This window comes from Microtus ochrogaster, unplaced genomic scaffold (assembly GCF_000317375.1).
Source record: "Microtus ochrogaster isolate Prairie Vole_2 unplaced genomic scaffold, MicOch1.0 UNK125, whole genome shotgun sequence".
NCBI lineage: Eukaryota > Metazoa > Chordata > Mammalia > Rodentia > Cricetidae > Microtus > Microtus ochrogaster.
In genome coordinates, this window is record NW_004949223.1 from 223,954 (window position 1) to 244,186 (window position 20,233).

Here is a 20,233-nt window from a genome sequence, read left to right on the forward strand (position 1 = left end):
TACTGGTGTCAGAAGCCACCACAATCAGTGGGTGGCCCTAATGTCCAGTGGCTGGGCTCACCTGGGGCAGGTGCAGATCCATGGGGGGTAGTCAGGATGGGACTCAGTGACCGGCGGTTTCGTGACGAATTGTCATCCTTGCTTATTAACTTGTTGAGAAGCAGCTGCTGCTTCAGGTCGAAGGATGCTGGAAGAGGGAAGGTGCTTGACTTGGTCATCTGGGTGGCAAGTGGGCCTCCCCTACCTTTCATTTCCCCAGGGGCAGCCAGAGAAGCACTTTGATTTTTCAAGACAGGGTTTCTCTGTGGCTTTGGAGCCTGTCCTGGAACTAGCTCTGTAGACCAGGCTGGTCTCAAACTCACAGAGATCCGCCTGCCTCTGCCTCCCAAGTGCTGGGATTAAAGGCGTGCGCCACCATCGCCCGGCCAGATAAGCACTTTGAAAGGTGGCACAGAGTCACTCAGCATTGGGATGGGAGCAGGGTGTGGCTCCCAAGCAAACATCCTTTTTCCATGATCATTAGGACAGGGACTCTGCTTATGGGAAAGGTCACGACTTCCTGTGTCAACTGAATAGGGAATTTCTATGGGGAGGGGACAAAGATGCTGGGTACAGACCCTAGTGCCTGACCTGTGCCCCAGCTGGGAGGTTCTAAGTAAATGGGCATGATGATTAGTTTTGTCAACAACACAACTTGGGACAAAGGTCTTGGTGAAGGATTGCCTCCATCAGGCTGACTGGTGGGCATATCTGTGAGGGATTGTCTTGTTTGCCTTAATCAGTGTGGACAACCCAGCCTGAAAGTGGGCTCCACCATTCCTTAGATTTAGGCCCTGGTCTGGATAATTGAGAAAGATGGCTGGGCACTAGTCAAACACGCCTTCATTCTCTGCGTGCCTGACAGTGGATGTTACTTGGGCTGTCTCAAGCTCTTGCCGCCTTGACTCCCCCCAGTGATGGACTGACCTGCGAGCTAAAATAAATCACTTCTCTAAGGGGCTTTTGGTCAGGGTGTTTTTATCATAGCAACAGACACGCAAGTGGAACCACGGACACTGCTTTCTTGCCATGCTACTTGCCCGTGCTGGTGCTTGGCTGGCTGACTCCCTGCCTGAGGTCTGTCATTTCAGTTCCGCTGCTGAGACAGAGAACTCCAGTGGATGGTACAGGGGACCCGATTTGAGCTCCACAGTGGACCTTCTACAGGGGTCCGTGATCTTTGGGGGTGGGGTGTAACTCACCTGAGCTCTCCCAACGCTGGGAACCCCTGCTCTTGCTGCTCTTATCTTTGCCACCCTTGGTGGAGGCAGCTAGCTTGGTAGGGATCTGCTGCTGCACAGCTGTCTGCCTCTGAATCTGGTTGGTGGCACTGAGCAGCTGGATGGGCACATCACTCTTGGCTGACCGGCTCTCAGCAGTGGTACTATTCCAGCGGGCCACCTCAGGTCGCTCTATGTACTCAGGTCCTGTGCCAGACAGCAGCATGCTCCCTTGGGTCCCTGGTGCTTTGGCTAGGGCTAAGCGCCCCTCTAGTCCATCCCCATTGAAACTGGGAGGGTGGCTTGTGGGTTGGGCCTGAAAGTAATAGAAGACACAGCCTATCATTGCTGAGCCTGCTGGTGACTATTAACCCCACAAAAGGCTTCCCAGTCCTTTGGTGGCTATAGACTGGGGAGGACCAAACACAACTGGTAAGTGCTCGGAGATAAATAGGTGTTGCCTACCTAGCTGGGAAGGTGTATTCTGCATTCTGCAGAGCACTGCTTCAGTCTACAGTGCTTCTGGTGATTTACAATTAGCGGAACACACCAGTATATGGATATCCATGGTCACACTGGGCCATATATGTGTGTGCTCTCTCTCATGCACAAATATGGCCACATAATCTAATCTGGATTGCTCACAGGGTCTGTCTATGTAGCCCTGGCTGTCCTAGAACTCTATATAGACCAGGTTGGCCTCGAATTCCTGGAGATCCATCTCTGCCTCCTGATTGCTGGGGTTAAAAGCATGTGCTTCTTTTAACAGCAGCTCCCACATCCCCCACGGTCTCACATAGCCTAAGTGGCTTTGAACTTGCTATGTAGCCAAGGATGATCTAATCCTTCTGCCTCCACCCCCTGAATGTTAGGCTGATAGGCCTGTGCCACTATAGTTTTTTTTTTTTTGAGACAGGGTTTCTTTGTGTATCACATATGGCTGTCCTGGAACTCACTTAGACCAGACTGGCCTTGAACTCAGAAGATCCTGGGATTAAAGGTTTGTACCACCACCAGGCAGTGGTTTTTTTTTTTTTTTTTTTTTTTTTTTTTATGCAATGCTGGGGTTGGAACCAGGGACTTCGTGCCAGCTAGTCAAGCACTAAACCAAGTCACATTTCCAATTTAGCAGTTTGGCCACACAGTCTCACCCACCTCTGCCAACACCTCTGGGGGTAGTGCCCCTGGTATGGTGTTCTGCTTCTTGAACCTGCGCAGCAGCTCCAGGCGCTCACGTTCACGGTCCACTGCGCGCTGGGCCTCGCGTAGACGCTCCAGGTCGTGCTGGTAGGCCTGGCGCTGCTGTTCCAGCTCCATGCGCTCCTGGTCCAGTTGCTGGCGGAGCTGGCGTGCCTCATCCTCCCTCTCCTGCAATCGTGCATGTTCCCGCTCCCACCGCTGCTGCTCCTGGCGCAGCTGGCTCTGCAGCTTTTCAACACTAGCACGCTCCTCACGCTGCTTCTCGAAGTTGCGCTGCCGCTCTTGCTCTAGCAGCAGGTTCCCGCGTGTTGATTGCAGTCGGAACTGCTTCTCACGCTCCTGGATGGCCACTCGCTGCATCTCCACATAGCTGTCTTGTTGAGCGATAACTGCCTAGGGACAGGGATAGGGATGGGGCTGATGAGAGCCATGGTCCTTGGTTAGACCCAGCCAACCAGCAAAGAGCGGAAGCAGCCAGTCCCCTCCCTGATGCTGCCGGTACCTGGAGACTAAGAAGAAGCTGCGACAGTGTCTGGACCCGGTGGACCAGCTGCAGAGAGAAAGCCAAATTGGTCTACCTGATGAAGGTACACAGGATATGTGGGCATGCCGTCCCTGGGGGAGGTGGACCAGGGGTGGTACCTCTGACTCCAGGACAGTGGGCAGACATGAGCTGCTCTCTGTGCTAGGCATCTCCACCTGTGAAGAAGAGGATGATAGTAGCAAATGGGATTAAACCTAAACCACCATGGCTCACTATGTGAGCAGACATATTCTGGGCTTGGGAAAAAGAAAAGGACCCAGGCCTGAGCTATGACTGTGTGTGGGGGTACAAGTGCTATGGCCATCTGATGTACGTCCATTCAAGAGTCTGGAGAATGAAAATGGGATGCCTGGGAGGTGGGGAGGTGGCTGATGTCCAGCTCTACAGTAGGGGAGGCTTGGAGGCTTGGAAGTGAAGCTTATGTGGCCATGCCAGACACAGGGTCCTGTTCAAGATACAGATAGGGGCAGGTGGCCTTAGCTTCTGGAAACCTCAGCAACAATGCGCAGGTGATAGTTGTGCCAAGTCAAATAGGGAGGGAAGAGCCTGTGAAAGGTCAGGAATGTGGGCACATGTTACCACACACTCTGGATAGCTTATGGTACCAATGTGAGGTTTTGGGCCTGCTGAAGTCAAGCCTATTCTCTCCTCTGCCTCCCTCCCGAGTCACTGCCAGTCATTCCCAGGGGTCTGCAAGATTAATTTTGAAGGCTGCCATGTTAGTGGTGGTTATGCTGACTTGGTGGACTGTCTGAACCCAGGTAATCAACATTACCATGAGTCACTTACCGCCTGTGGTGATTCCTCACAGCCACCGGGGGTGTTGCCGTCACAGGATCTGGAATCTGGGCCACTAGCAGGCCCCTGCCAGTCTTGGGGCCCGAGGTCGTTGTTGCACATCTTCTTTTTAAAGCTGCCATCTGGAGACCCCAAATTGATCACAAGAGGATGCTATGAATCCCACAGGGTCTGGGTTCTCCTCCTCTTCACCCAAACCCTACCACGTAATAAATACATGCTAGTGCTCCCAGAGGCCTGCTGCAGGGCCCTGGCTTTGTAGTATAGAGTCCACAATACCCAGAGGACTGAGGACTGTTTTCAGGAATTATACCCCCAATGCTGGAGATAGCTCAGCTGTTAAAGGTTAAGGCTCACGACTAAAAACTCAAGAAGTCACACTGTACAGAGCACTGGATCTGCCACTCATGAGCTTCCTGAGGCACAGCCTCAGACGTAGGTAACATACTTACTCTTGCTGGGGCTGCCCACATTGTCATAGCCCCCGAAGGTCTCAGCCCTCCGAGGCAGGCCTGCAGAGACACCTCCTTCCTCCACTTGGCCACTGGTGCTGCCCAGCCGCCGGCAAATCAGGCTTTGGATGCCCTCAACTGTGAAGGAGATGTGGGGGACATGAGTTAACAGGTGGTGGGGGTTATGCCAGGGCGGCAGGGAGCCCAGACCTGAGTCAGAAACAAGTGTGGCAGTTGAGTACTGCGATGATAGTTATACACTATTACTTTGGCTTTGGCAGTGCTGGGGACAGAGCCCAGAGTTAGGCAAGCACTCTAATAATGGAGCCAAACTCTGAGCCATCATCCTCAGTGTCTAAGGGAGAAGCTAAGGAAATTGGGAAGCCATTGGGTTTGAAAACAACCTATCTTAGAGAGAGGCTCCATAAGATTCAGGAAGTTCTGAAAGGAGGCATGGTAAGACTTAGGAAGTCAACAATGCACAAATCTCAGGAAGTCCCTGAAACTTACCAGAAGTAATATAAATAGAAAGGACTGCTGGAGAAAAGAGACTCTCCCAACCAGTTCAGCCAACTTTGCCTGCAAGTCATGAAGAGAGCTCCAGGGTCCCAGTTTTCATTAGTTGTCATCTAGGCTGGGGTGGCTTTCAGTGATGCAACTGCCTTTAAGTTATAAGTAATCCCTCACCACTGCTTGTAAGTGATCTCTACAAACTTACTGGTTTACCAAGTTGGACTGGTGTTATTGTTACTTCAGTCTGTCATTAGTTCCCTGTCTAGGGTGAAGATGTATACGTTCATGTCTCCTCAAAAAAAAAAAAGTGTCACACAACATATAGACAGGAGCCATATGGGCCCGGTGACTTTTCTCTCCAGTTCCTCAGGGTGCTACTGAAATCTAGGCCCCAAGCCAGGCCTAGGGATGTGATGCACCAGTCCCTACCTAGGCTTAGCAGCAAACACATAAAGTGAGAGCTGAACAGGAGGGCTGCCCATGGGGTAAGGGTGGTCTACAAACCCTTCAATGACCATCTACCATTCAAAGTCTCTAGCCAGGTGAAGAGGCAGGGAGAACATTCCCAACCCATGTACCAGATTTGTGTCACTGGAGGCCAGGAACAATGGCCTCAGGAGACGGAGGTGGAAGGGCAGTGTGGGTGTGGCTGGAGGGTCGTGGCTAAGCTGTGCAGGCAAGGGGTTGAGTGGTCTGACTTGCTGATGGAAGAGAGCCACTACATTGGCTGCCTTCCTGGACATCATGGGGCCCTGGTGGCTGCAATGGCGCTGTTAGGAGCTCCTGTATCGCTGAAGGTTCCCCTTACCAGCCTTGAGGCTGGCAGAGGGGTCTCTGCATGGTCAGGGTAGAATGTGTATAGAGACAGCAGGTTATATGTATCCAGTGGTTTAATGGTTGTTAATGCCTGGCAGCCTGCTGGAGCTTGAGTTGGAGTTCTGGCCCAAGTCAAGGGTGTTTTTCCGAACTCCATAAGTCCCTCAAAATGTATATACATTTTCCTGAGAATATTATTGGGGGCTGTCCCAGAAAAGAAGGATCTGTATCAGGGAACTGGATTTTACTCAGAAAATTTAATGACATTTTATTTCTTGTGTGTATGAATGCACACATGTAACACAGAGCACAAGTGGCGGTTGGAGGACAACGTGCAGGAGTTGATTCTGTCCTTCTCTCACGTGGATGTCTAGGGTTGAACTCAGGCTGTCATACATGGAGGTTAGCACTCCTACCTGACGGCCACTTCTTAGGCCCAGGCTTTATTTCCCCACCTGAGGACAAGTCTTTCATGCCTCTCAGATGAGCTTCAGATTCATTAAGGAGCTAAGGATGACCTTGAACTTTTGGTCCCCCTGCCTCAGTCTCCCAAGTGCTGGGATTCCAGGACTTCACACACGCTAGACAAGCACCCTACCAACAGAGCCACAGCCCTAGCCCTGAGTCAACTTTAGACCTCTGGGGTTAACCAGGTCACCCAGGGAGTGTTTGTTGATTGGCAGAGAAAGCACATAAAGGATTGGGTGTAGCTTGGTTGTAGAGTTCTTGCACATGCTGGGTTCCCCGAATCACAAGAAAGCAAAATGACAGTGGTCCCAGGTAAGGTCAGCCACACAGAGTCCTGGGCCTGGCTTTGGACCCCCATGCAGCCCACCCTTACAATATCATAACATACCATAATGGGATGATAGACTTACTCTCGCTCATGGCTAATCTGAGAATCTGCTCCCCCCGTAGGGTCTCAGAGGGGTCCCCGCCTCCTCGGAAGAGGCCTCGGCACTGGGCTGACTCATCCAGCCCACTCAGCTCTGCCATCTCCAGGTAGATCTGCTGCTTCTCCTGAAGGCTCTGTGCGATCAGCTGGTCTTTCAGGCTCAGTCGTTCTATAGAGGACCCAGAGGTGGTGGTCAGCCCCAGAAACCTGCTCTTGGAGCCAGACTGTGAGGGTGGGGTGCCCAACTGACCTGTAACTTCAAAGGCACACCCCCTGTCTGCGCTCTAACACCGACTAGTATGGTCCTGTCCTCTCAACTCCCCCTCCCATCCCCACTGTGGACACCAAATGGCAGGGAAGTGTGGACAGGCAGGAGTCTGGAGCAGAAGCCTTGAAAGACAGTATACGTTTTAATGTAAAAAATTTTACATTACATCTATTTATTTGTGTATATGTGTGGGCACACAATGTGTGGAGGTCAGAGGATAACTTGCAGGAATTGAGTTGCTTCATTCCGTGGAATCTGGGTATTGAACTTGGGCCAACAGGTTTGGCAGCCAAGTGTCTACTCACTAAGCCATCTTGCCAGCCCAGGGCTTTGTTTTGTTTTTAAGATTTATTTGCTGGACGTGGTGGTACATGCCTTTAATCCTAGCACTTGGGAGGCAGATTCAGGAGGATATATGATCTCTACATAGTGAGTTCTAGGGCAGCCAGGACTACTGAAAGACCCTGTCTCAAACCCCCTCCCCCATATTTATTCATGTATGAGTATACATATATGCATTTGGGTGTGACATCTGTGTGCATGCATGGAGACCAGAAGATGACATCAGGTGTCCTTCTCTGTCACTCTGTGTACTCATTGGAGGAGAATCTCTCCTCAAAGCTGGGGCTCTATGTCTGTAAGCCATAGATTGTAATCCTGGCAATCCCCTTGTCTCTGCACTTCTCAGACCTAGGGTTACAGGTGTGTATGCAGGACATCTGGTCTGTTATGTGGGGACTGGGTCTGAACGCTGGCCCACATGGTTGTGCAGCAAGCGTTCTTAATTGCTGAGCCGTCTCTCCAGCCCCTTGTTTTGTTTGTTTGTTTTTTGGTCTTTTGAGACAGGGCTTCTCTGTGTAGTGTCAGCTGTCCTGGAACTTGCTTTCTAGACCAGGCCTGCCTCTGCCTCCCTAGTGCTGGGATTAAAGGCGGGCACCACCATCATCTGTTCTGTTTGTTTTTTTGAGACAGGATTTTACTCTTCTGCAGGCTGGAGATCCCCTTGCCTTGGCCACCCAAGTACATGGATTATAGGTGTGAGTGTGAACTACCACACGTAGCTTAAAAAAAATTTAAAAACCTTAAATTCTTAAAAATTTTATGTTAGAAAACTGAGGGGTTGTTTTAAACATTATTTAAACATTATTCCCTTATTTGTGTATTACATGGCAAGCATGCCATGGATTGCATGTGGTAGTCAGAGGACCACTTGGAGCTGTTGGTTCTATTATGTCAGTTCCAGGGACTGAAACTGGGTTGTCAGATGTGGTAACAAGCTACCGTTACCTGCTGAGCCATCCTGTCAGCCCAGAAAACAGGGTTGTTATTAATTAATTTCTTGTTTTTAGACATCATCTTGTTATATACTCTTGGTTCACCTGGTAATAGCTGAAGGATGCAGGCTGGCTTTGAATTCCCATCAATCCTCTCCCAAGTTTATCAATCTTGGGCCTAGTGACATGGCTCAGTGGTTAAGAACATCTGACATTTGTTGTTCTTGCAGAGGACCCAGATTTGATTCCTGGCATCCACAGGGTGGCTCATACTTCCTCTTCTGGCTTCTGCATGCATTGCATGCATGTAGTGCACAGACATGCATGCAGGCAAAATGCACACTGCCCATACACATAAAATTCTTCTGAGTGCTATACTAAAGGTGTGCAGCCACCATGTCTGGCTCCATTTACTTATTTTTTATTGTGATGTTTTATTTTTTAATCATATCTATCTATCTATCTATCTATCTATCTATCTATCTATCTATCTATCTATCTATATCTATCTATCTTTGAGGCAATCTTTAGCTCTAGCTAGATTTGCTCACCACATAGCTGAAGATGACCTTGAACTCCTGACACTTACCCCTGTGTTTGTGGTGCTGGGGTTGGAACCCATGGGCCTCATGCAAGCTAGTCAAGCACTCTACCTACTGAACCATCTCCCTGGCCATGAACTGAACTCTTGTACATTAGTCCTCAATGAGGAGGCATAAACTTGATGTGGGACCATGGGTTACAGCTCACAGTGCTGACCCCTCTTACCTTGAAAGTCCCGGAGTCTCAGGGTGAAGGCTTCACTCATCCTCCTCTCTTCAGGCTCGATGGAGGAGCCCTCCTCCTTATCTGGACAGCTGCAGGCAAAGGGGACAGCTGCCATCCATGTCACATGGCCCATGTTCTGATAGCAGCACCACAGAGCATCCCTTTTCTCTCTTCCTTATGCTGGGGGGATGGCTTGGGGGATAATGGAGCCCCAGATCTACAAGAGACCCTGCCTCAGCAGAATAGGTAGAGGGACAGAAAACATCCAACACCCACTTTTGGCGTGTCCATGCCTGAATTCAGTCCCCAGGACTCACATAATAGAAGAGAATAACTAACCCCAAAAGTTGTCCTCTGACCTTTGCATGCATGCCATGGCTCACTTTCTCTCCAATAAAGAAATGTAATTATGAAAAGATTACTGAGCCAGGCCGGGCAGTGGTGGCACACGCCTTTAATCCCAGCACTCAGGAGGCAGAGGCAGGCAGATCTCTGTGAGTTCGATGCCAGCCTGGTCTACAAGAGCTAGTTCTAGGACAGGCTCCAAAGCTACAGAGAAACCTGGTCTCAAAGAAAACTAAAAAAAGGTTACTGAACCAGGGCCTGTATTAGCTATGAAATGGCTCTTCCACTGACCTATGTCTCCCTGTGCACTGCTGGGTTTTGTTGTTATTTGGTTTTCATGACAGGGTTTCTCTGGGTAGTCCTGGCTGTCCTGGAACTCCCTTTGTAGATCAGGCTAGCCTCAAGCTCAGAGATCCACGTGAGTGCTGCGATAAAGGTGTAATCACCACCACCTATTTGTTTTTTTAAAAAACAAACAACAACAACAAACAACCAACAAGGCATCACGTGTCCCAGGCTAGACCCAGACTACTCTGGCCAAGGACAACCTTGATTTTCTGATCTTCCTGCCTCTACAACGTCAAGTGCTGGGATTACAGGCACGCACAGTCACAACCAGCTTATATAGTGCTGGGGCTTGGACTGAGAGCTCTATGCATGCTGGGTAAGCATGTTACCAAGTTACAGCCCTAGGTTCTGTACACTACTTTTGTGAGGAGCTTAGCTTGGAGGACGAGGAGGAAGGGAGTCAATACACAACAGCTCTCAAAGGGTCAGGGTTTAACCAGAACTTCTGATCCTCCTGCCTTAGGTTCCTAATGTTGCGGGGGGAGGGGGGGGTACAGGTACACACCAAATTCTACTTCTTGCACAAATTTTTAAAAACTGTGATACATTTAACTTATATGTATGTGTGTGCACATGCCATGTATGTGCTGGTAATGGGGGCCAGAAAAAAGCATCGGATCCCCTGAACTAGAATTATAGGCAGTTGTGAGCAGCCACACTATGTGGGTGCTAGTAACTTAATTCAGGTCCTCTGCAAAAGCAGTTAGCATTAACTGAGCCATTTCTCAAGCTCCTCATGTACAGGTTTAAAGTGCCCAGCTGTGACATGGAGGAGGTGATCAGTGCCCAGCTGTGGATGACTGTCAGACACTGGGAGCTGTGGACCACTCGGAGCTGAAGCTTCTAAGCATGGTGTGAATATGGAGCAGGAGGCTGGCTATAGCTGGAGGCTGGACTAATCTCCATGCCCACCTGTCAGCCAGATTCTGGTTCAGGCAGGGGGAAGAGATAAAGCACTGGACTGGGATCTGCAGGGCGCTCAGTCTGAGAAATAAAGAGGATATTATAACCTGCTCCAACAAGGCTGGCCTCAAACTGCTTATCTGAGTGGCCCACAATAAAGGTCCAATTTAGAACTGCCTGGTCCCTTGCACACCTTATACAGAAATATCCAGGCCTTTTCAGCACTGTGACAGGTTGGCCATTATTAGAAGGAGCAGTTCATTGTGAGACATGATTTCCTCATGGGACTGGGTGGCTCGGTTGGTAGGGTGCTCACTTACACTCATGACTCTGGATTTCACCCCTGGCACTGTATAAACTGGGTACAGTGGTGCCTACCTTTCATCCCAGAACCTGGGAGGTGAAGGCAGGAAGATAATAAGGCTCATCTTAGGCTACACAGTGAGCTGGATGCCAGCCTGGGCTACATGAGATTGTTTCTCAAAAAGCAACCAACCAATGAAGGGATCTGTCTGGAGGTCAAAGTCAGAGGAGAATAGCTTCTCAATCCCGAGAGCATGATTGGGCAGGAAGAGCCTGCCTGAGGAGGCAGAAGACCCTGGGCTCACCTCTCCACGGCTCTGCGGATGTGAGCCATCCAGGTGTTCCTGTCTTCTTTAGAATTGGTATAGATCTCATACATCTCCGGTCCTTGCATGGAGGCACTGATCAGAAACATGGCCTTCTCCTCGTTGGCCACTTCTCTCACAATTAGCTTTTGCAGAGAGATGATGGGCGGCTTTGAGTCCTGCAGGGGGAAGGTGATGGAAACTTGTTGTCCTGCTATAGTCAAACAGCACTAGAGCCACTCCCAGTGTATACACGCATTTTCACGGAAGGCAGATGAATCTTGGCTGTTGTTCCTCAGGTGCGTGGTTTCTCAGTGTCCTGAGGTTCACCAAGTAGGTCAGGCAGGTAAGCCAGTGAGCCCCTGGGATCTGTCTCCCCAGCCCGGGGGCACGAGTGTGTGCCACCACACCCTACTTTTTCATGTGGGCTCTAGGGAATGAGCTCAGGTTTTCAAGTACTAAAGAGTCATGCCAGCACAAAGCAGGAATGTTTTACTAACTGGAGACTATTTAACAGATATCCCAGTATTCTTTTTAATGCCTTTTGAGGGCTTGAACTCATTGTGAAACCCGGCTGGCTTCAGGTTGACAGCGGCCCTGTCTCAGCTTCCAAGTGTTGGGACTTCAGGCATGCACCACCATACCTGGCATAGGGCATGGTTCTTTTCTGTTATTAATATATTTTTTTAACATTTTGTATGAGTGAGAGCATGCATGTGTGCATGCACATGCATGCATGGTACACCTGTGGAGATGGGAGGACAACTTGTGGGAGCTGGCTCTCTCCTTCCACCATGAGGGTTCTGGGTAGTGAACTCGGGTCATGAAGCCTTGCAGCAGCATCCTTACCCATGGAGCCACCTGCTGACCTCAAAAGGCACATCAAGTAGTGTTCTGAGTTAAATTACCCAGACCCTCTTATATATTGAGGTTTTAAGCCCAAGCACCTTAGAATGTGATGGTGTGCAGAGGCAGGATCTTTAAAGATAAAGTCATGTTAAACAAGACTCATCTTTCCAGCGGTCCAAACCAATAGAACTGGTATCCTTATAGGACTGTAAGACTGGGCCAGTCACAGGTCTGTCACCCCAACACTTAAGATGTGGAGGTAGGAAGTTCAGAAGATCAAGGCCAGCCTCAGCTAACCAGTGAGCTCCAGGCCAACCTGGGCTATATTATATAAGGCCCTGAATTTACAAACCCTCAGATGACAGGTGTATGCAATTAAGCCAGCTTGGATGATTTTTCTTTTCGTGTGTGTGTGCTTTCCTGTCTAAGAACTCCTGAACATATTAACACTGGGTGCTGCGGTTGACTTGTCCTTGCATTTCTGGGGACTAAGACAGGCTACTTTACGTCTCACCTGGGATACACAGAGATCCATCTGAGATATTGTACAGGAGGCAGGAGGACGAGCGGGTCTAGGAAGATGATGGTGCTTGCATGTTTCCTGGTTCAAGTCTATTAATGCCCCAAAGTCCTCTGAGAGTGCGGGTGGGGCACACAGCTATCACACTGACACCTACGCCTTGTGTGAAACTGTGGTGGCTAAAGAGGGGAGCAGCTTCTGTGACAAAAATAGTCTGACCCGGTTTATGGAAAGGTGGGAGAATTCCTGAGGTGCTTTAAGGTCAACGGACAGAATTGTCCACCTCAAGGTTTCCCTTTCTGCCCTATAAGACACTAAGCCATTGGCCTTGGCCCCATCTCCACCCCTGCAGAGTCTGCAGTCCTTCGTTTTGATTAAAGAACAATCTGCATTGGCAGAGGTCAGGATGCTCTTATTTCCACATCACCTCCATAAGTCCCGATCTAACACTTGGAGCTGAAAACGCAGGGATTTTGGGGCCCCACACCATTCCCTCAGGTCCACCTGTCCTCACCCCCCTTACCTATCTCTCTCATTTTTCTGATGCCCATCCCATAGAGAGCATGGCCACTCGCCAGGCTTGCTCAGGGACTGAACAGCTGACAATCTTGATGTGGAACCTCTGGGTCTTAGTGTCCTTTGTCCATGTAAATGGTGCAGATTCCAATTTGGGGCTTTATTAGTGTGCCACATAAACTCAGTTTAGGTCCTTTTCTTCTGCTTTCTGTCCCATCCCCTTCTCTACAGACCCCCAGAGCAGAGGCTTTTTACCATTTGCCATACCAGTACATCCAACATCCATACACTAAGATAAGGTTCTTTGGGTCAGACCCTAGGGCCTGTGAATACCCGGGGATGTTGGACACACAAAGACAGTGAGGCTGGAAAGACTGAGGATGTTTTAGATCATGGGCTAGGGGATAATCAGGCAGCAGCCCTTCCCTTTCTCCCTAGCCTCACAGCTATAGGTAAAGCCCTCTGCACCCCAGTATAGAGAATGTGTCTGTGAATCTGTAACAGCTCCTTGGGCACTTCAGGAAGGAAGTGCTTAACTCCCCGACCAGACACTGTTTAAATTACGCCCACCTGCAGCCCTCTCCAGCTCCATCCTTAGAGCAGATTCTGCTACCCCCAGGTATCATTCCAGAAGGATGATGCTTACCATTCTCATGTCCCCATGTAAGTTCACAGACTCAACTAGATGCGCCCCTCCTTCTCACTTCTCCTGCACTCTTAGAGTGACATATTCCTACCCTGTCATTCTGTCCCTTCTCTCTGCCACCCAGGAATCAGAGACAGCTTATGTGAACCTCCTCCCTCCTCTCATATCTGTAAAGAATGGTCCCTATCCTGCCTTCTGAGTTTGAACTCTGTTTAGAGCCCTTTCCACACTGCCATCTGCTTATGGCATTACTAATTCTTTTAATAAACTTTTTACCCAAGGACAACTACCTCAGTGTCCCCCTTAAGGTCCTCCCATCGGAGACCTTTCAATGAGGACCAGAGCCATACCAGGAAGCAAGACAGGTTCTCATCCCCTATACATTCTATTGATGTCCATTGGCTGGAACCTTCTGGAAGGACCATGAGACAGGGTGTCTCTCAGTATATTACACCCCATCTGTGTTTCCTCTCCATGTCTTGTCTTGGACATCCCTCTATGGGGCCCACCACGGCATGGCCCCAGCAAGTGGGGCCTGTGAAGACATCAGACACATGCCATGGAAGCAAAGACATGGGACCTGGGAAGACGTTAGGCACATACCACAGAAGCAAAGACGTATTTCTGATCCTTTTCCTGCAGCAGCAGAAGCACGTCAGTCAACAGGACAGCGAGGACATCTGCAGAGACCAGCACACGGAGGATAGTCTTAGAGACCACGTGCCCAGAAGGGCTCAAGAGGGAAGCACCACGATGCTTCAGCCTCTTGTTCCTAGGAATTCCCATCCTAACTCATCCCTTTCCACAAAGTACCTGAGTTTGGAGACTCGGCGTAAATGAACGTCAGAGGCTCTCGCTCGGAAAATTCAGAACTCAAGCTAGAGCTCCCATGTCCCATTCAGTTCTTTCATTATTTTTCTTGCTTTCTGGTTTCTCTGTGTAGCCGTTGGATGTCCTGGAACTTGTTTTCTAGACCAGATTGGTCTCGAACTCAGAGATCTGCCTACCTCTGCCTTAACGATGTGTGCCACCACCGCCTGGCTTAAGAATTTATTTTTATTTTTTATTTATTTATTTTTATTTTACTTTATTTTTGGTTTTTCGAGACAGAGTTTCTTTGTAGCTTTGGAGCCTGTCCTGGAACCTGCTCTGTAGACCAGGCTGGCCTTGAACTCACAGAGATCTGCCTGTGTCTGCCTCCTGAGTGCTGGGATTAAAGGTGTGCACCACCAAGCCTCGTTCAAGGATTTATTTTTAACTATGTGTGCATGGGTGTTTGTGTGGCCTTGTGCATGTATGTAAGTGCTCTCAGTGAGTAGAGCTGCTGGGTTCCTATAGCTGGAGTTACAGGCAGCTGTAAGCTGCCCAGTGTGGGTTCTGGGAACCAAATTTAGAGTTCTTTATAAGAGCAGCAGGTACGCTTAGAGACTTTGCCATCTTTCCAGCCCCTCATTTATTATCGTTGCTATTTTGTGCATATGGGTACACATGTAATCCATATATATGTTCATGCATATGTGCACACATTTGTGTGGGTGCATCTGTGCATGTCTATGTGCACACACTAGGGGTTGATATTGGGTATCTTCCTTAATCACTTCCTAATTTTTTTTTTTTTGATGTGTGTGTATGGCATGCAGAGGAAATTGGCTAGAAGGAAGGTGTGTGCATGCCCTAGTGTGTATGTGAAGGTTGGAGGACAAGTTGTGCAAGTTGGATCTATACTTCCACCACACGTGGCTAAACTAGTGTAAACAGTACTAGGGTTACAGGCATGTATCACCATGCCGGGCTGGGGACTGAACTCAGGCAAGCACTTTACCCACTGAATCATTGTTCCAGCCTCTAGGTGGTTTCTTTGTTGAAATGCACTTCTCTTTCTATCCCAGGTCATATCTTGTCTCCGGCTGCAAAGATGGAGGCAGGGCTGGCCTCAGCTCCCTTAAGTCCCAGTCCCGCTTGGTGCTTTATCCCTGTGACTGTATGAACACCTCTCACAGTGAGACGTTTGCACACGAGTCACAGGAGTGCAGATACTAATGTTTGAGGGAGCCTCTTTTTCTTTTTTACCCCCTTTTGAGGCAGGGTCTCATGGATCCTACTCTGGCTTCCAACTCAATCTGTCGCTGTGAATGACCCTAAATTCCCAATCCCTTTGCTTCTGCTTCCCTGGAGCTGACAGTCACTATGCTCAAGATTACTTGGTGTTGTGGCTGGAAACCAAGGCCTCAAGCATGCTAGGCAAGCACACAACTGACCTACAGCACCATCCCTGGAAGAGCCATTTCTGATGATCTTGTCTAAATTAAACACTCTTCCTCCAGTCTATTCTCTGTAGTCCACTGCTTCCTCTAAACCTGAGAACGCTCGAGTGGTGCGAGTTTGGTCTTGTTCCCGTCATTTAGTGCCAATTCAAGATGGAATATAATCTAAGATAGAGCCCAAACCATCCAGATGGTGCCTATCACTCGAACACAGCTGCCAGAACTGCAAGGTTGCATTCTGTGGAGCCAACATGAAACCCAGCAGAGGTGGCCAGAGGCAGACATTTTACCTTTCAAGCGTCCTGATGTGGACTTCCAGCACAAGGTGCCCTCTAGGTGGAGCTGGCGCCGCAGCATGTCCTCCTTGCGGAAGGTAAGCCCATTCTTGAGTTTGCTGGATGACTTCAAGTCCACCTTGCCTGCGATCTCCCTGAGGCGCTGGTCCTTCTCATACTCACTGACTTTGGCATCCACTTGTGAGATGATGTCTTTGATGAGGTTCAGGGCCTGGCTCAGGTCTTTGTGGTCCTCAGTGCCAGCTGTCACACATAAGCAGAGGCAGCACTGTCTTTGTGCCCACGCTCACAAACACAGCAGAAGTGGATGTGCCACATCTGGATGGGATCTATGGGTACATTCATTCCCTAGGGCCACATCTGGATGGGATCTATGGGTACATTCATTCCCTAGGGCCACCGCTTAGAGGTCTTTCAGAACCCTCTGCCAACTGTAATTTCTGAGATGAGAATGGTTCTCCAAAATTAGTAATAGCCCAGAGTTTAATGAACTCAGTTTGTCTCTGTTTGAATTATTTTTTGAGACAGGATATCATGTAGCACAGGTTCCTATAGAGAATGACCTTGAACTCCTGATGCTCCTGCCCCCTATACCTCCCAGGTACTAGAACTACAGGCCTGCAATACCATACTTGGCTAATTTTGTTTTGCTTTTTCTTTTTTGAGGCAGAGCAGGGTCTCTTCACATGCCCTGGCTGTCCTGGAACTCAGAGATCCACCTGCCTCTGAGAGTTCTGGGACTGAAGGAGTGTGCCATGATACTCAGCCTTTGTTTTTGTGGAAACAAGATCTTGATCTGTAGCCCTGGCTAGCCTAGAATTCAGTGTGAATCCAGTTGGCCTCAAACTTGTAGAAGATCCTCCTACCTCCACCTCTTGCCACCATGCTTGGCATAGAGTTTAAAAAGTTAGGTGTGGTGGTTCAAACGGCACAAAGTACCCAGCACACCACACACCTACCATCATTATAGACAGATTCCCGTCAAGTCCTTAGCTCTTCATAAAATGACTGCTTCTACTTCCTGTTCCAGTCAACAGAAGGGCCCTATCACCTGACGGACACAGTAGAGAAACTTGCCATTTCCTCATGGCCCAAACCTGGCAGATATCTGAGAGGGGCGGTCATCGTCCCTGCTCCCATGAGCACCTGGCATGCTACATGACCTTTCTGCTGTGCTCTCTGTGGCCATCAGATGTCATCTTTTTCTTCTTTCTGTTTGACTCTTGAATCAGGGTCTCATAATGCAGCCCAGGTTAGTGTAGAACATGTGGATCTTCCTGCCTCTCTGTTGGACAGCAATTTCCTCTGAATTAAAATGTTCTATTCTGGAGGAAAGTTGTTAAGACTCAGGAAGTCCCTGAAACTCAGAGTCATACAGCAGGTCTCCCTAATAATGAAAACACTAAGGGCTGCTCACGTGAGGACATGCTCCATGTTTAGTTGCCTGCAAGTCCTGCAGAGAGATCCAAGCTTCCAGCTTTTTTGAGTCCTAACACACCTGCTGTGGTGGCTTTTGGTGACGTAGCTGCCTTCCAGTCACCCCTACTCCTATAAGTAACTGTTTATCCATGCTCTTAAGTAACCGCAATAATCATTGGTTCACCAAGTTGCACTTTGATGGTAGGTTATACTGGTCAGTTGTTAGTTCCCAATCACTGTTTGGGATGAGTAGGCATTTGTTAAAGTCTCCCAGGAAAAGTGTTACACAATACAAGGCCCCCTCATGCCGAGAGAACACCTATGCCCACTGCACCAGCTCAGATCTTGCCCTGGACATATAACTCAGAGGTCATTTCTTTTTATTTCTATTTACATGTGTAAGTATTTTGTTGCATTTATGCCTGTGCTCCATAGTACAGTGCCTGTGGAGGACAGAAGAGGGTGTGAGTCCCCCAGAACTGTGTTGTGTATGCTTGTGAGACACCATGTGGGTGCTAGGACTCAAGCCCGGGTTTCTCTGGAGGACTAATTGTGCTCTCATGGCTGGGCCATTTCTCCAGTCCTAGAAATCATTTTCTACTAACCCAGGAATCATCTTGTTTTCGTCTAGTTCATGTCCAGTTTACAGATACTGACCTGGGCCCTGTCATGGTCTAGCCTCTGCTAAGGGCAAAGGTTCACCCAGCTCCAGTCCTCATCTGCTGACTGCCTAGCACCCAGTAGATTACAAGAGGGATCTTGGCCAGTCCATTGATAAACTCCAGAGCAGGTGGACTGAGACAGCCATCCACCCTGACCCACGAGAGTGGCAGTGTGTTCCCACCTTCCGTGTTCTGGATGATACGCTCCACCAGTACTGGGTACTTGGTTATGCGCTGTGTGACCAGAAGGATACACTCCTGAACTCCCAGCCGTCGCACAATGGAAAAGTTGCCGATTTTCTGTGAAATGGAAAAGAAATAGCTTGTTTTAATATCTCTTTCTCTCTTCTACCTTCTTTTATTTTTGGATATTTTTGAGACAGGGTCTCTCCATGTGACCCTGGCTGTCCTGGAACTCACAGAGAACACCAGCCTCTGCCTCCCAAGTGCTGAGATTAAAGATGTGCACCACACCCAGCTTTCCGATTTTCTTCCCTCACCATCCCCACTCCCTTGTGTTTGTGGTTGCACCAAGGACCCAGGCATGCTGAACAAATACTCTATCACTGATCTGCATTTCAAGACAGACAGACAGACAGGCAGACAGACAGTCTAACACACACATGGTTTGATGATTACCTGTATGTACTATTATGCTAAGGTAACATTTTTGGGGTCTGTATGTGTTCAAAGACCAGAAGAGGGCATTGGGTGTCCCCCCACTTACTCTTCACTTAGTTTCTCTCTCTCTCTCTCTCTCTCTCTCTCTCTCTCTCTCTCTCTCTCTCTCTCTCTCGACAGTGAGATACTATGTCTCACTATGCAGACCAGCGCTGGCCTTAATGCTTCTATTAGAGGCCTGTGCTATGGCTATGCTGCCATGTCCTGACCCTTTGTGGCAGGGTCTCTCCTTGAACCTGGAGTTTCTGTTTTCTTGTCAAGGCTGGAAGCCAGAAAGTCTCAATGACTCTCTTGTCTTCTTCAGCCCCACAATGGAGTTGAGGTTGCATGCATGTTCTGAATGCCAGGCTTGTTACAAGTGCTTTGGGATCCAAACTGCAAACTTGTGGCTCAGCAGCTAGCACTAAGACCTAAGCCATCTCTTCAGCCCTTTTTGTAGTTGAGACAGTACAGCTTTTACAAGATGTTTCTGCTTCAGCCTTCTAAGAAGTTGAGGTTACAGAGAGACCTGAACTACTAGGTTCAGCTTCCTGCTGAATCAGTTAAACATCTCAGGCCAGGAACTCCTGCCCTTTCACCTAGCTGTGACCTTTTCCTTCTTCTATGACCCCCAAATAAGAATTGTCTTCTAGGGCTGGAGAGATGGTTCAGCGGTTAAGAGCATTGCCTGCTCTCCCGAAGGTCCTGAGTTCAATTCCCAGCTACCACATGGTGGCTCACAACCATCTGTAATGGGGTCTGATGCCCTATTCTGGCCTGCAGGCATATACACAAAACAGAATATTGTATACATAATAAATAAATAAATAATTAAAAAAAGAATTGTCTTCTAAATATGGAAAGGTTACAAGTGTGTGGGCAGTTAGTGAGATCTGTTAAAGAGGAATTTAAGCCAGGTAGGGTGGGGCTTGCCTATAATCCTAACACTGGGGGGAGGGGGGGCTGAGGCAGGAGGATCTTGAGTTTGAGGTTAGCCTGGTCTACAAAGCAAAATCTTACCTTAAATAACAAATAAAAATAAGCTGGGTGGTGGTGGTGCCTGCCTTTAATCCCAGCACTCGGGAGGCAGAGGCAGGTGGATTTCTGTGAGTTTGAGGCCAGCCTGGTCTGCAAGACCTAGTTCTAGGACAAGCTCCAAAGCAACAGAGAAACTCTGTCTCCAAACAAAACAAAACAAAACCCCAAAACCAACCCAGTCTTTTTGTGCATGCTAAGGAAACACTCTACCAACTGAGCCCCAACAAAAAGAGCTATTTCTTAAAGAGCACCAGAGTCACGGAGGAGCTTTTGAAGAGTCCCTGAATATAGGTTTCACTGGATCTCCCTCATTGCTGCTTCTGCCCCCACTGTGCTTTCCTCCTCTTTTCTTCCTTCTCCCTCCCTCCCTCC

General features: G+C 48.9%; 1 protein-coding gene across 4 annotated transcripts in view; it reads right to left on the reverse strand.

Moving 5' to 3' along the window:
* Arhgef18 (Rho/Rac guanine nucleotide exchange factor 18) overlaps window positions 1–20,233 on the reverse strand; it is a 71,615-nt gene that overhangs the window by 1,706 nt on the left and 49,676 nt on the right. For all 4 annotated transcript variants that reach the window (XM_026778309.1, XM_013355408.2, XM_026778311.1 and 1 more), the window contains 13 exons: window positions 18,346–18,463; window positions 16,077–16,325; window positions 14,126–14,202; window positions 10,992–11,170; window positions 8,788–8,876; window positions 6,461–6,646; window positions 4,254–4,391; window positions 3,793–3,923; window positions 3,102–3,158; window positions 2,962–3,009; window positions 2,415–2,852; window positions 1,242–1,575; window positions 62–187 (listed from right to left, as the gene is read on the reverse strand). In XM_026778309.1, the coding sequence (XP_026634110.1) occupies window positions 62–187; window positions 1,242–1,575; window positions 2,415–2,852; window positions 2,962–3,009; window positions 3,102–3,158; window positions 3,793–3,923; window positions 4,254–4,391; window positions 6,461–6,646; window positions 8,788–8,876; window positions 10,992–11,170; window positions 14,126–14,202; window positions 16,077–16,325; window positions 18,346–18,463 (2,170 nt within the window). The remainder of the gene's footprint in view (window positions 1–61; window positions 188–1,241; window positions 1,576–2,414; window positions 2,853–2,961; window positions 3,010–3,101; window positions 3,159–3,792; window positions 3,924–4,253; window positions 4,392–6,460; window positions 6,647–8,787; window positions 8,877–10,991; window positions 11,171–14,125; window positions 14,203–16,076; window positions 16,326–18,345; window positions 18,464–20,233) is intronic.